The sequence below is a fragment of the Trachypithecus francoisi genome, unplaced genomic scaffold (genome assembly GCF_009764315.1).
Source record: "Trachypithecus francoisi isolate TF-2019V2 unplaced genomic scaffold, Tfra_2.0 Lachesis_group4, whole genome shotgun sequence".
Lineage (NCBI taxonomy): Eukaryota > Metazoa > Chordata > Mammalia > Primates > Cercopithecidae > Trachypithecus > Trachypithecus francoisi.
Window position 1 is genome coordinate 92,496,576 of NW_022681469.1, and position 15,788 is coordinate 92,512,363.

Here is a 15,788-nt window from a genome sequence, read left to right on the forward strand (position 1 = left end):
TTAGAATGGCAATCATTAAAAAGTCAGGAAACAACAGGTGTTGGAGAGGATGTGGAGAAATAGGAACACTTTTACACTGTTGGTGGGATTGTAAACTAGTTCAACCATTATGGAAAACAGTATGGCAATTCCTCAAGGATCTAGAACTAGATGTACCATATGACCCAGCCATCCCACTACTGGGTATATACCCAAAGGATTATAAATTATTCTACTACAAAGACACATGCACACATATGTTTATAGAGGCACTATTCACAATAGCAAAGACTTGGAATCAACCCAAATGTCCATCTGTGACAGACTGGATTAAGAAAATGTGGCACATGGCCGGGCGCGGTGGCTCAAGCCTGTAATCCCAGCACTTTGGGAGGCCGAGACGGGCGGATCACGAGGTCAGGAGATGGAGACCATCCTGGCTAACACGGTGAAACCCTGTCTCTACTAAAAATACAAAAAACTAGCTGGGCGAGGTGGCGGCGCCTGTAGTCGCAGCTACTCGGGAGGCTGAGGCAGGAGAATGGTGTGAACCCGGGAGGCGGAGCTTGCAGTGAGCTGAGATCCGGCCACTGCACTCCAGCCTGGGTGACAGAGCGAGACTCCGTCTCAAAAAAAAAAAAAAAAAAGAAAAGAAAAGAAAAGAAAATGTGGCACATATACACCATGGAATACTATGCAACCATAAAAAGGATGAGTTTGCATCCTTTGTAGGGACATGGATGCAGCTGGAAACCATCATTCTTTTTTTTTTTTTTTTTTTTTTTTTTGAGGCGGACTCTTGCTCTGTCGCTCAGGCTGGAGAGCAGTGGCCGGATCTCAGCTCACTGCAAGCTCCGCCTCCCAGGTTCCCTCCATTCTCCTGCCTCAGCCTCCCAAGTAGCTGGGACTACAGGCGCCCGCCACCTCGCCCGGCTAGTTTTTTGTATTTTTAGTAGAGACGGGGTTTCACTGTGTTCGCCAGGATGGTCTCGATCTCCTGACCTTGTGATCCGCCCGTCTCGGCCTCCCAAAGTGCTGGGATTACAGGCTTGAGCCACTGCGCCCGGCCAGAAACCATCATTCTTAGCAAACTATCACAAGAACAGAAAACCAAACACTGCATGTTCTCACTCATAGGTGGTAACTGAACAATGAGATTACTTGGACTCGGGAAGGGGAACATCACACACTGGGGCCTATCATGGGGAAGGGGGAGGGGGGAGGGATTGTATTGGGAGTTATACATGATATAAATGATGAATTGATGGGTGCTGACGAGTTGATGGGTGCAGCACACCAACATGGCACAAGTATACATATGTAACAAACCTGCACGTTATGCACATGTACCCTAGAACTTAAAGTATAACAAAAAAAAAAAGAAAGAAAAAAAGATTTATATGTATAACAGTGTTGCTACTCTCATTTCTTTCTGCAGATTATAATAGAGGAATTGAGTATCTCACTGATCTATGTCCTTACAGAACCATAGGCATGGCATAGACTATGGAAGTATTTCTTATAAAGGCTATAAAATTATTATGTATCTAATCTTTATTTAATTTAGTGTGTAAATGTTTCTGAATATCCCTCTATGCTTTTAAAAATTAAAATCTGGGCAGGGCATATTTTAATTTACAATTTAAAATAGTAAGAATAAATGTATTAAAGTTTAGAAGTTTTCTAGAATACCTCTACGAGGTGTTATACAAAATATATACTAGAGTATACACAAAACTAATTGAATTCCTCGTGTTTCCAGACGGAGTCTGGCTCTGTTGCCCAGGCTGGAGAGGCTGGAGTGCAGTGGCGCGATCTCGGCTCACTGCAAGCTCCGCCTCCCGGGTTCACGCTGTTCTTCTGCTTCAGCTTCCAGAGTAGCTGGGACTACAGGCGCCCGCCACCGCGCCCGGCTAATTTTTTGTATTTTTAGTAGAGACAGGGTTTCACCATGTTAGCCAGGATGGTCTCAATCTCCTGACCTCATGATCCGCCCGCCTCGGCCTCTCAAAGTGCTGGGATTACAGGCGTGAGCCACCACACCCGGCCGTATTCTGGTGTTTTAAAACCTTTTTTATACAAATGCAGAGAGGAAAGTACACCAAAAAATTTTTAAAAAATAAATAAAACAAAAAGAAACTTTTTATACAAATAATATTCATAGGTTGTAGGGGGCAAATGGAAAATACTGACTAAGATAAAAGAAACTACTACTACACTACTCTTAAATTTTGGCAAATATCTTTCCAGATTTTTTTTTTTCTATTTCCAGATCTCTTAACCACATCTTAACATCGAATTCCTTTAATGAGAAAATAATATCTTTTTTTTTTTTTTTTGATGCTCCTCACCCCCACCTGCCCTTGCTTCTTACCTGTATATGATGGGCTCAGAATGGGTCGAACATGACTAGTAAACCTGACTGTAAGGATGTGTTTTAAAATCCAGCCATCACTACCACCATACACACACGAACACACACACACACACAAATCCACTTACTCGTTAGTTGTTTACTCTAACAACAAAAATTAATAAGACTTAAAATGCAATTGAGACGAACACAAAGATCAAAAGAACTTAAAATCTTATGAACCAAATATATAAAGGGAAAGTTAATCATTTAGTGATAGTTCTGGAAAGTCTTTTTTAAACATCCTGGGTGTAGATGAGTATTGGTTTAGAAATCATTAACCAGTAAACAGATTGATGCATAGAGAGAAAACTAAACATTTAGGCAACTGTCACTGCCAAATAATGGTCAATTGAAAATAGAGATAGGGCCGGGCGTGGTGGCTCACGCCTATAATCCCAGCACTTCAGGAGGCTGAGGTGGGCAGATTGCTTGAGTCCAGGAGTTTGGAACCAGCCTGGGCAACATAGTGAAACCCCATCTCTACTAAAAACACAAAAATTGGCTGAGTATGGTGGCACACGCTGATGGTCCCACCTACTCAGGAGGCCCAGGCGGGAGGATGGCCTGAGCCTGGGAAGTGGAGGTTAAAGTGAGCCGAGATCGCACCACTGCCTTCCAACCTGGGTGACAGAGCTAGACCCTGTCTCAAATAAAATAAAATTGAAATAAAATAAGAAAGATAAATCAGAATTCAAAACATACTGTACCTTCACTATAAAACATGGCCCACCTTACAAAAATTACACTTATATATATAGTTTATGAGAACCCCAGCTTTTCTGAATTAAGTAATAAAGGTTTGTAAAGCACAAACCAAATTAAAAATAAAAAATGTATTACTCAGATAAACTGGTCAAACAACTAACTGCGGAATGGAACTGTCTATGCAGCAAAGCTGAAGGAAGCAAGTGGTTTTTAGAAACTCAGTGAAGTCAATAGTGAAGATAACAAGAAATACAGACACAAAAAAATATAAACAAAAGTGACAGAAGGCCAGGCGCAGTGGCTCACGCCTATAATCCCAGCACTTTGGGAGGCCAATGTGGGCAGATTCACGAGGTCAGGAGATCGAGACCATCCTGGCTAACATGGTGGAACCCTGTGTCTACTAAAAATACAAAACATTGGCCAGGTGTGGTGGCGGGCACCTGTAGTCCCAGGAGAATGGCATGAATCCAGGAGGTGGAGCTTGCAGTGAGCCAAGATCGGACCACTGCACTCCAGCCTGGGCAACAGAGCGAGACTCCGTCTCAAAAAAAAAAAAAAAAAAAAGTGACAGAAACCCACTTGCAGTCAACAGCTCTACAGAGATGCATACATGTTTAGAATTAAAAGGGCAATGGAAACATGCACAATTTTCAAAAAGCACTTAGCCAGTATGCAACAGTGTGTTACAACCTTCCCAAGTCACTCTTCTCAACTCTGTCAACTTCCTTTCACAGGACACATGTGAAGGGAATTTAGAGTTTCGAGAAGTCTCTTTCTTCTATCCATGTCGCCCAGATGTTTTCATCCTCCGCGGCTTATCCCTCAGTATTGAGCAAGGAAAGACAGTAGCATTTGTGGGGAGCAGCGGCTGTGGGAAAAGCACTTCTCTTCAACTTCTGCAGAGATTTTATGACCCCGTGCAAGGACAAGTGGTAAGACTGAATTGAAACACACCTAATCTGCGGGTTAGCAGTCCTATTCTTAAACATTCACCAGGGCTTAAGCATCCCCACTGGTTTGGGTGGGGCAAACAATGCAGAAGTTAAAAAGAAAAAAAATCTCTATCTCAACCCTTAACTAAGAGGACAAGCAAACCATCACAAAAATGATGGTTGGGACTTTGAAGTGAAGTACAAAGGTCCAAAGATTCTTCCACAATTCTGGCAGCAGAAATGTTGATCTTAGCCGTGGAATTACTTTAGAACGTGGGTGCTGGAGGTCAGGTCTAATGTTCACATCGTGGCTCCATATTCTGTTCTGGTTTAAGACAGAGAGAACACTGTTCTCCACCTCCTTAGTTCAGGCTTCTGCTTTCCCACCACTCATCCCCACCTTCCAACCGTCGAAACCTTATGCATGGTCAAGGCTTATTGGAATCAGCTCCATGAAGTCATGCTTCTAATATCTAAAATAATGTAATCTCTCCATCCTTTTCATCCTTTGAACCTAAGGATTTTTTTTTCTTACTTGGCACTTGTCTTACTATACCTTATATTGTGGTTTTTCCATTATCTTGTCCTCCCGCCACCACCCACCACCACATCAGCATACCTACACTAAGCTTCCTGTCCTGCCTCCTGCCCCTACAAAAAAGTTCCTAAAACTCAGACTGCCATGTTAGTCCTCATTCTCCTGCAATGTACAGTCTTTCACCCTTACAGATTCTCAGTGAGTGTTTGTAAAACAGAGTTTAGGGACTCAACAGAGTCCTAAAGGGCTCCCTTGAACTAGGCGACACTCATCTATTCACACATAGCATAGCACACTCCCTCCTCTGAACTTTCCACAGTTAGAATATACCAGAGTCTATGCCATCAATCAGGTCCTTGATGCCCTGGCCCCTGCCTCCCACTCCAAGCTCCTCTCTTATCACTCCCCACCTCATCATGCACTGTGCTTTTCCTGTTTTGGGGTTTCTGTGTGTGTGTGCGTTTCTTGTTTTGTTTTGTTTTTTCGAGACAGAGTCTCGATCTGTGGCCCAGGATGGAGTGCAGTGGCACCATCTCAGCTCACTGCAACCCCCGCCTCTAGACTTCATGCTATTCTCATGCCTCAGCCTCCTGAGTAGTAGCTGAGATTATAGGCGTGCGCCACCATGCCCAGTTAATTTTTGTATTTTTTTGTAGAAACAGGGTTTCGTCATGTTAACCAGGCTGGTCTTCAACTCCCAGCCTCAAGTGATCTGCCCACCTCAGCCTCCCAAAGTCTCCTCATGTTTTTTAAACACACCTATGAACCTTTTTTTAGCTATTGCCCTGCCCAGAATGTCCCCTTTGCAGGCTCCTTCTCACTGTTCATGTCTTAGTCTGAACATCCTTTCCTTAAGGCCTTCTTGGACAACCCCCTTCTCATGCCTCTCCATACCCTCCCCACTGCCTCAGTCGCTCTACCCTGTTACCCTGTCTTCAGGGTACCTTCCTCTCCTGAGTTTATTGAGTCATTTGTTCATGTGTTTATTGCATCCTTCTCTGCTAAAATATAAGCTACAAAAGGGAAAGAGCTTTCTCTTATTGACTACTATTTCGCTGGTACTGGAAGAGTCCCCCTCACGTAGTGAGCATGCTCATCAAATATGAGTTGAGTGTTGTTATCTATTTATGTGAATAAACATGGCTGTGTGCAAGATGACACAGCTTTACATGTGGAGTACTCTATCATCTCCACATACTTTTCACAGGGTTTTCTGAAAGTCAGGTCCTGTTACAGTGGAGGGGGCAGTAGTGAGTTATATGCTGTTTGCTTCTATACAATATATGATTTATGAGCCTTCCTTGGGTAACCTTATATTTTAAAATAGCTTGAATTCCTATCCTTCTTGTTACGATTTGTGTGTGTTTGAATACAGCGAACTGTAACATGATACAGTTGTGTGATCTTCACACACCATTCTCCATTCTGCTTTTGGCAGCTGTTTGATGGCGTGGATGCAAAAGAATTGAATGTACAGTGGCTCCGTTCCCAAATAGCAATCGTATCTCAAGAGCCTGTGCTCTTCAACTGCAGCATCGCTGAGAACATTGCCTATGGTGACAACAGCCGTGTGGTGTCATTAGATGAGATCAAAGAAGCAGCAAATGCAGCAAATATCCATTCTTTTATTGAAGGTCTCCCTGAGGTAAGAAAATTTCTGAAATCTTGAATTACAAAGCTGCCAAGTAAGCCTAAGAAGCTATCGGGCCTACACAGTTGTTTTTATGTATTCCTTGGATTATACAATTTATTTATTGCCAGAATCTAAAGTTAGATGTAAAACATGAAGTCAGATGTGAAAAACCAACTTTGAGATTTTCGTGTGACTATTTTCCCAAGACCAAAATGTATTAATATTCACCGGATTAACTTTCACATTTTGATATTTGCCTTCTGACCATCTACACTGTGGCTGGTCCACACTATGACCTGCCCCACTACTGCAGCAGCCTCTTCATCCGCCTTCCAGTCTTGCTCCTCTATCATTTTTCTTCCTCACAGCAATCAGAGGGATCTTTTTAAAACCAATTAGATCCTATCCCTCCCCTGCTTACGACTGCCTCATGGCTCCCCTGTGCACTCAGAATAAAGCCCAGACACCCCATGGGGAGGGGCTGCTGAAGCCTCTGTGATCTGGCCCCACTGTTTCCCCAGCAACAACCTCACCACACAGTCACTTTGCTGCAGCTGAGCTGGTCTCTCCTGTCTCATGAACATACCAACTTGCTCCCCACCTTAGGACATTTACATTTGCTGTTGCTCCAGCCTAGACCTCCCTTAGGTTGACTTTTGGCATAGTAATGCCTTAACTTTCTTTTTTTTCTTTTTTTTGACGGAGTTTCACTCTTGTTGCCCAGGCTAGGGTTCCATGGCGCAATCTAGGCTCACTCGGCTCCACCTCCTGGGTTCAAGTGATTCTCCTGCCTCAGCCTTCCAAGTAGCTGGGATTACAGGCATGTGCCACCACGCCTGGCTAATTTTTTGTGTTTTTAGTAGAGATGGGTTTTCTCCATGTTGGACAGGCTGGTCTCGAACTCCCGACCTCAGGTGATCCACCCGCCTCGGCCTCCCAAAGTGCTGGGATTACAGGTGTGAGCCATCGCGCCCAGGAAGAAGTGCCTTAACTCTCAAGCCCTTTCAAATGTTACCTTTGCAGAGGCTTTCCCTAAACATCCTATTTTTAAAAGTCCCCACCAGTCCTATCCCCTATCACTTTGTCTTCAGGGCATGTATCACAGTCTGAAAATTACCCTGAGTACTTAGTTATTTGTTTAGTGTCTCCCCTCCACACTAGAGTAGAAGATCCTTGCCTGCCATTTTTATCACTTTGATGTCTGTATTGACTGTGACAATTGGCACAAAGTCTCAGAAAAGTCAAAAATCTTGGCTAACTGTAGAGAAGCCTTAGGTAATGCAAGCACTGATACAAATCCAAAAACAGTGCACAGAGAGGGTAATTATAACTTTAAGTGTTTATAGTATCTGAGTGTTTGCAACACACACACACATACACGCACACACGCATAAAATAAATAAAATAAAAATAGAGATACTTTCATGCAGAAGCAAATTTTTACGTGTAATTTTTATAAACTAAGTTTCTATCTCACTTTAAAGGGAGATAGTTAAGTTTAACAACCAATAGATCAAACAACTAATAATCTAGAGCCCTGTTCTTTGGTGCAGGCCAATAGTCACCATACTCTGTTTTATACTCCTTCCCTCACCAGCTCCTCTCTATACTACATGGTGCCTCCATCTAGAAACAGGCCATTAATGCAATTTCCCTTACTCTGGTAAGAGTTTGCAGTACTAAATATATTGGAAGGATTCACTTTTTTTTTTTTTATAAATATAGCGACACTGTGAATGTCTTTAAGTGGCAACTTCCTTTTTAACCATGACACTGCATTGTTAATTTGTAGTCAGATTGTTATCTGTGTAATCTCGATAATTTGTTTTATGTATTGTGAAATGCCGTCCAATTGATATTTGTACTATTTAACTTTTATTCTTTTGTTTCCTTTGAGACAAGGTCTCACTCTGTCACCCAGGCTGGAGTGCAGTGATGTGTTCTTGGTTCACTGCAGCCTCGACCTCCCAGGCTCACCTGAGTCTCCCTGGGATCACAAGCACATGCCACCACACCTGGCCAATTTTTGTATTTTTTGTAGAGATGGGGTTTCATCATGTTGCTTAGGCTGAACTCAGGCTCCTGGGTTCAAGCAATTTCATCCACCTCGGCCTCCCAAAGTTCTGGAATTATAGGCATAAGCCACCACACCTGGCCTAACTTTTATTTTTAAATTGTTTATTATCTTCTATTCATTTTATTGTACCAGTTCTCACATTTACTCAAAACTACATGCTGCAAAGATCCATTGTGCAAACTTTTTACAACAGGCTTTGAAAACTAAGATGTTATTTCCTTTAACTTTTTTAAAAAAGAGTAGCTTATTTTTCAGTGTTTTAAATTTTAACTTTAATTTACCTTCATGTCTTTGTTCCCCCCAAAACATGTAGAACCATAAGGAAAACTGATACCAAAATAAAATTGTTTAAAAAAATCAAATCAGATAATTCCTAGAAAAACTACATATTACTAAATGGCTTCGGTTAGTACCCTGGGTAGAATAAGGCTGCCCTCTTATGCTCAGTTGGCTGGGAAAAAGGAAGAGATGAAACCAGCCACTCATTCCCCAGCCCTTCTGGGAACCAAGAACTATGCTGATGAAAATTCATTTGGTGGCAAAACGATGTGAGGATATAATATAGTCCTTTATTTATATTTATCCCACTTAGAATAAATAATCAAATACATCTGCACAAAATTCATGTATTTGATTACCAGTTGCTTCCCCACATTCTTCTGGGGGTGTTAAATAATATATTATCTATTAAATATAGAAAATATATCATATATGTATAATATATAGAATTTTTTCTTCTAAGGTTGAAAAAAAATCAGAATTATTAAATATATATAACTCTAAGGGTTTCGGTAAGGAAGTGTAGATCTGTGTAACAGCTCAAACCAGAAGGGTGCAGAGCAAGGAGTCAACTTAGAACATGCTGAGAGTAATGAAATACATCTACCACATATCTCATAGAAATATCCCACAGACATTTGGAAATACAGGCCTGGGGCATAGGAGAGAAGTGGAAGTAACACCACCTTGATCTCAGGGATCCTCTGAGTCACACACCAGGTATGATTCTTTCTTAATCTTCACAATATCACCCAGTGGCAGCTCCCAGTCAAGCCACATCCTTAAGTAGGACTTTGACCTCTGGAATCACCCTGAAAATCCAACCCAGTGCCTGCAGGGATTCTCCAGAATGCAGTTGCTTTAGGATTCAACTCTGGTGTTCCCTCTGGGACGCAACTGACTTTTAGCTTCCAGGTTCATATTAAGGAGCCATTACCCCTTGAGTTTCTCATAAAAGAGGTGATTTTAGGGCACTCACCATCCCAGTGATTGCCAGAAAATGGATTCAGATTTTTGGCTAAAGAGAAACTCTGTCGTTCTTCATTTAAAATAAATAAATAAATAAAAAATAAAAAACCTTCAGTTTAAATATATGCAAATGTTTTTAGGTAGCTATTGAGACAATGTGTATATCCACATTTGTAATCTGTTCTTAACAGTGGGCAAAACATCTGAATTTAGTTTTCATCCAATATGTTCTTTAAACTTACACTCTCCTACAATCCAGAGAAGGCCAAAAACTGCAAAGTGATTCCTAAAGTAGTTTTGAATCTTCTTCAGCTGCCCTAGAAGAATTCACGTACAATTTAAGCGAGGCTGGCAGAAAGGGCTACGAGCTCATTATCATTCCCACCTCCCTTCCCAATGTTTAGTTTAAGATTTAAATGATGAGTTGATGGGTGCTGACGAGTTGGTGGGTGCAGCACACCAACATGGCACAGGTATACATATGTACCAAACCTGCACGTTGTGCACATGTACCCTAGAACTTAAAGTATAATAATAAAAAAAAAAAAATTGAATCCCCTCATTTAAATATGAACTTTGCAACGTTTGGAGATGAATAGCAGACACAATTTTACCTATGGTTCCAAATTTAACAAAATGCATTTTAGGAGGAAGGGGCCCAAGGCCTCCTAGTAGTCCCAGATAAATCACAGAGAAAACAGTGAAAGTCTGTGTTCTTTGTAGAGCATTCACTTCAGAGAAGATATTTTTACTGGGCTTTAGTAATTCAGACACCTGTTGTTTGCTATAAAACATGCACCTGTGCATGTTACATTGAAAAGTAAGCTTTGAGATGATGTAGACACATTTCGTTATAAGGTTATACCACAAGTTCGCGACACCCACTGTGTCCAAAATGCACTGCCTGAAGGCAGTCAGATGTGGAGAGAAAGGCAATTCCCTCAAGTTTCTCTAGGTTACCAACACAAAATGAACAGCTAGGAATCACATGCTGCACGTGAAATGCTGCTACAGGATTACTCTTTCCCGCTCTACCCTTGGACCAGCTTTCTCAACGGAGCTAATCCATCTACACATTCTTGTCTAGGTACCAAGGGTTTATGTTTCTTACAAAAATGCCAAGGGCCACTAGAAAGCAATGTGAAGCCTTGAAAGGAAGCCAAGTCAATGGGACAATCTAAAAAGCAGGCAAGAACCTGCTTACCCCAACTGTACTGACCAATTGTGATTCAGAGGACCATGATGGCTTCAAGATTTGTGTGAAATTTTCTTTACCCTTCCATGAAGGGAAACACTGGAGAAATTAGGTTATTAGTAAGTAGAGAACTATGAAACACTGTGAAGTGCTAAATGTCACCATTACTACGCAGTGGCCTGAAAAGGTGAATAGACTGTTTCAAGATGCCAACCTGACTGGGCGTGGTGGCTCACGCCTGTAATCCCAACACTTTGGAAGGCCAAGGCGGGTGGATCACGAGATCAGGAGTTCAAGACCAGCCTGGCCAACATGGTGAAACCCCGTCTCTACTAAAAATACAAAAATTAGCCAGGTGTGGTGGTGGGTGCCTGTAATCCCAACTACTTGGGAGGCTGAGGCAGAGAATCACTTGAACCCGGGAGGTGGAGGTTGTAGTGAGCCGAGACTGTGCCACTGCACTCTAGACTGGGTGACAGATCAAGACTCTGTCTCAAAAAACAAAAAAGATGCCAACCTAACTTATTTCCAGAAAGATGCATGTACCACTGAGACTCCCATCCCAGCATCTGTAAGGAGGTGCCCATAGAGGCTTAGCACGAGCCAAAGTGAAGAAACCTCATAATTTCCTGTTGTTTTACTACTGTGAATCATTTTAACCTGAAAATAGTAGGTAATATAACTTAATGGAAAAGTATTTGTGTTTACTATGAACTTGTTTCTTGCTGATAATTTTTTTCTTATGCTTTAATTTGAAAAATTTCTTTGTGGAAGCATAATGGCAGAGGTCTGCTGTCTGTGATCAGATTGGATATGTAAATGAGATGGTAGTGTTTACTGCGGCTTTAGCATTTATTTGCAACAAAGCCCAAGAACAGATTTCAACATTTGTTGGGACACAAATTTTCAAGAGTAGCAAAATTTGAAATATTTAGATGGTTCTCGCCCACAGTTGCCATGCTAATTTAAATAACTAAGACTTGCTTTCTTAATTGCATGCTCCTATAATAGAAATACAACACACAAGTTGGACTGAAAGGAACACAGCTTTCTGGCGGCCAGAAACAAAGACTAGCTATTGCAAGGGCTCTTCTCCAGAAACCCAAAATTTTATTGTTGGATGAGGTCACTTCAGCCCTCGATAATGAGAGTGAGAAGGTAACATCATTTTCTTTTATCTCAGAATATAATACCAAATATAAGCATCCAATAACATGGAAGAAACCAAGGTAAGTTTGGAAAAACAAAGGCCTGGAAAAAATTGTAGTTCTAAGGTCACCAGTTCCCATTAAGGCTTTGGGCTTTTACAGAAAGGTCAGTAGGTGGTGGGGAGGTGGCAGACAGTTGAGACAGAGGGAATCTCATGTTCCAGAAAGGTTTTCTCACTCAAATTGGTCTCATTATCAAAAGTGGACCAATTTTCGAAATGTTTTTTCATTCAAGGAAAGAGCCCAAGAAAAATAACTTTTCAATTTTATTATTACTCCAGTGATGCCAAACAAACTAATAAGGTAATTTGTATGGGTGAAAGAGTAATCTACATTGCAGTGTCAGAGCCTGAGAGTTACTCTACCTTCGACAGACTCAGCCTAGTTTGAGCAGGAAACAAGGAGTCAAAGGGACACATGAGAATGTACTTGCACAGCAAGCTTCTCCGGCTATTTGATTTTGCTATGTCCTTTATCCCTAGGAGTTTCTTGCAAATGTAGGCACTTATTTAGTACATTGGTTAAATGAATGATAATCATTAACATTTATAGAGTATGCATTACATGCTATTATGTCAGTCTTCACAATAACATGACAAATGAACTTCTTGTATTAGCATGCCCATTTTACAGATTAGCACACTAAGGCTTAGAAAGATTAAGTAACTTCTCTAAATTCTAATGGAGGGTGTCTGACCTAAGAGCCCAGGCAGTTAATCCACCCATGATTGCTACTTGTAGATGATTATTATTCTTGATTCCTAAAGTGACAGTGTATTATGAAAAATAAACAACAACTAACTTTTGGGATCAGACATATCTGGGCTGTAATCCTCACTTCATCAGTTACTAGCAGTATGACCTTGGCCTAACCTCAGTTCAGTTATCAGAAAAATAAAAATACTCTCATTTTATGAGGTTATTGAAAGAATTTAAATGAGATATCCATATTGGGAACATTTTATACATTCAACAAATATGGGTTTTCACCCTCCACTCCCACTTTCTCTATATAGCGTCATAACCTCACTCTTGGCTGAAATCCTATGCTAACAGGACAGTTGTACAGCTAAGTCCTACCAAAAACAAAACAAAATTATGAGAGAAAATTAGGGAAATAAATTAGACAATTCTACTTAGGTATACTGCTTAGAAATATTCCTTTCTGACTTTGACTTTAGAACTACTCAAAGAAATAATAGTAGAAATTTGAGTAGTATTAGAACTACACAAAGAAATTGTAGTAGAGGGCCAGGCGTGGTGGCTCAAGCCTGTAATCCCAGCACTTTGGGAGGCCGAGACGGGCGGATCACGAGGCCAGGAGATCGAGACCATCCTGGCTAACATGGTGAAACCCCATCTCTACTAAAAAATACAAAAAACTAGCCAGGCGAGGTGGCGGGCGCCTGTAGTCCCAGCTACTTGGGAGGCTGAGGCAGGAGAATGGCGTAAACCCGGGAGGCGGAGCTAGCAGTGAGCTGAGATCTGGCCACTGCACTCCACCCTGGGTGACAGAGCGAGGCTCCGTTTCAAAAAAAAAAAAAAAAAAAGAAAGAAAGAAATTGTAGTAGAAATACTACTATAATTCTACTTAGAAATACTACTTCCTCACTGTAGGTTTAGAACCACTAACATATAAACAACTATTTCATTTTTATTCATTCTCACAAATGCTTTTCCAGCTGAAAGTCTTACATAATGTATCTGTAGTTAATCTTTTTTTTTTTTTTTTTTTGATACGGAGTTTCACTCATGTCACCTAGGCTGGAGTGCAATGGCACACTCTTGGCTCACAGCAACCTCCACCTCCCAGGCTCAAGCAAGTCTCCTGCCTCAGCCTCCCGAGTAGCTGGGATTACAGGTGCCCACCACCACGCCCGGCTAATTTTGTATTTTTAGTAGAGATGGGATTTCTCCATGTTGATCAGGCTGGTCTCGAACTCCTGACCTCAGGTGATCTGCCTGCCTTGGCCTCCCAAAGTGCTGGGATTACAGGCGTGAGCCACCATGCCCAGCTGTAGTTAATCTTTCTAGATTTCTATTGAGTAAGGTGAATATTTTACAAGTAGGCCAGTTCCTTTCAGGACAAGCAAATAAAGCAAAGAATGTTATTAGATTACCTTAATTGATTTGACTTACGTAAGTTTACTGACATCTAACTTAAACTGGTGATCACAGGTCTTTCTCTTTTCCAGGTGGTTCAGCATGCCCTTGATAAAGCCAAGACGGGAAGGACATGCCTAGTGGTCACTCACAGACTTTCTGCAATTCAGAACGCAGATTTGATAGTGGTTCTGCACAATGGAAAGATAAAGGAACAAGGAACTCATCAAGAGCTCCTGAGAAATCGAGACATATACTTTAAACTAGTAAATGCACAGTCAGTGCAGTCATGCTGTTGAGATAGCACATATTTTGATGTTTGTGTAATGCAAAGAAGGAGTACTTAGTAATTACTTGGCAAGCTTTGATCTCTTTTATTGTATATATCAATATCTAGAATCATGCTACTCAAGTACATACATGTTCTGTTCACACACCATCTGCCCTTCAGACTTAAAAGGAAGCAAAAATTTGCTTATTTCATGTAAGTGAAATAGTGCTTATATCCTTCACTTTATAAAAATATTCTAGCACATTTGCTTGCAAAGCAATTTTCTACAAAGTGAATTTATTTCCCATCAACTTCTGCTATAAAATCAGAAATATGTTTCCAGGGGGAATATTATCCAGTTAACCATGTTGAAGCTTTTAGCAAAGGGAGTGTAAGATAAAGTGGGGCCTGTGGCATTGCAGGGAGAGTGTCTTTAACTTGGAATTTTGTTTTGCAGCATATATTACAGTACTTTTGCTAGTCCCTTTTCTCCAGACCATATGGATTTTTCTCATAATATGTCTCTCAATATTTCTCTCAATAAGTATTCACTATTTCTCAAAATTTTATTCTATTTTGTTGTTGTTGTTGTTGTGCAGGGAATAGAAAGGATTATGATGTAAAATTTCTGGGAGGATTAGGTAGCTATCTCCTAATTCACCAGTAAGTGAAGTGCCTCACATGAGCCATCCCAGAGATTCATTATTCTAAACTTTGGGTTTGGCAGAATAAATCACAGGCCTGCCTGTTTATGAACACTTACTTACTTAAAATAAGAGCTACTTTTGGGCCGGGTGCAGTGGCTCACGCCTGTAATCCCAGAATTTTGGGAGGCCGAGGAGAGTGGATCACTTGAAGTCAGAAGTTCAAGACCAGCCTGGCCAACATGGTGAAACCCCATCTCTGGTAAAAATACAAAAATTAGCCAATCTTGGTGGCGGGCGCCTGTAATCCCAGCTACGTGTAAGGCTAAGGCAGGAGAATTGTTTGAACCTAGAGGCAGAGGTTGCAGTGAGCCGAGATCGTACCACTGCACTCCAGCCTGGGCAACAGAGCAAGATTCCATCTCAAAAAATAATAATAATAAAGATAAGGGTTACTTTTATTGTGGGTGAAAATGTTTAAATGTCTTTCTCTATAATAAAATAATTTGCTTAAGTTTTATATGTACTTTATCATATATAATGTGTAAATGATTTTAAAGTTTTGTGTAAATAACAATATTGGTAAAACGAGTTACCTTTTCAACTTACTTAAATATGTGATGTCACCTGGTGATTTATCTTTATTCTTCAGTGTATTTTCTTCCATTTACACATTTAGCTAGCCTCTCTAAAGTATACTCTACCAATAATTGAAATCTTATTTAAAAAATTTAAACCATTTATATATTATGCCACTTTCTTTAAAATGCAAAATGAAAATAAGATTGGGGACTTAAGAATCAGATGCATTGTTTAGACGCATTGGCACTGTCTGC

General features: G+C 40.8%; 1 protein-coding gene across 1 annotated transcript in view; it reads left to right on the forward strand.

Annotated features, from left to right (window-relative positions):
* ABCB5 (ATP binding cassette subfamily B member 5) overlaps positions 1-15,218 on the forward strand; it is a 130,888-nt gene extending 115,670 nt beyond the window's left edge. The window contains exons 24-27 of the mRNA XM_033193035.1: positions 3,838-4,035; positions 6,012-6,218; positions 11,738-11,884; positions 14,130-15,218. Of these exons, the coding sequence (XP_033048926.1) occupies positions 3,838-4,035; positions 6,012-6,218; positions 11,738-11,884; positions 14,130-14,336 (759 nt within the window). The 3' untranslated portion in view covers positions 14,337-15,218. The remainder of the gene's footprint in view (positions 1-3,837; positions 4,036-6,011; positions 6,219-11,737; positions 11,885-14,129) is intronic.
* The last annotated feature ends 570 nt before the right edge of the window (positions 15,219-15,788 follow it).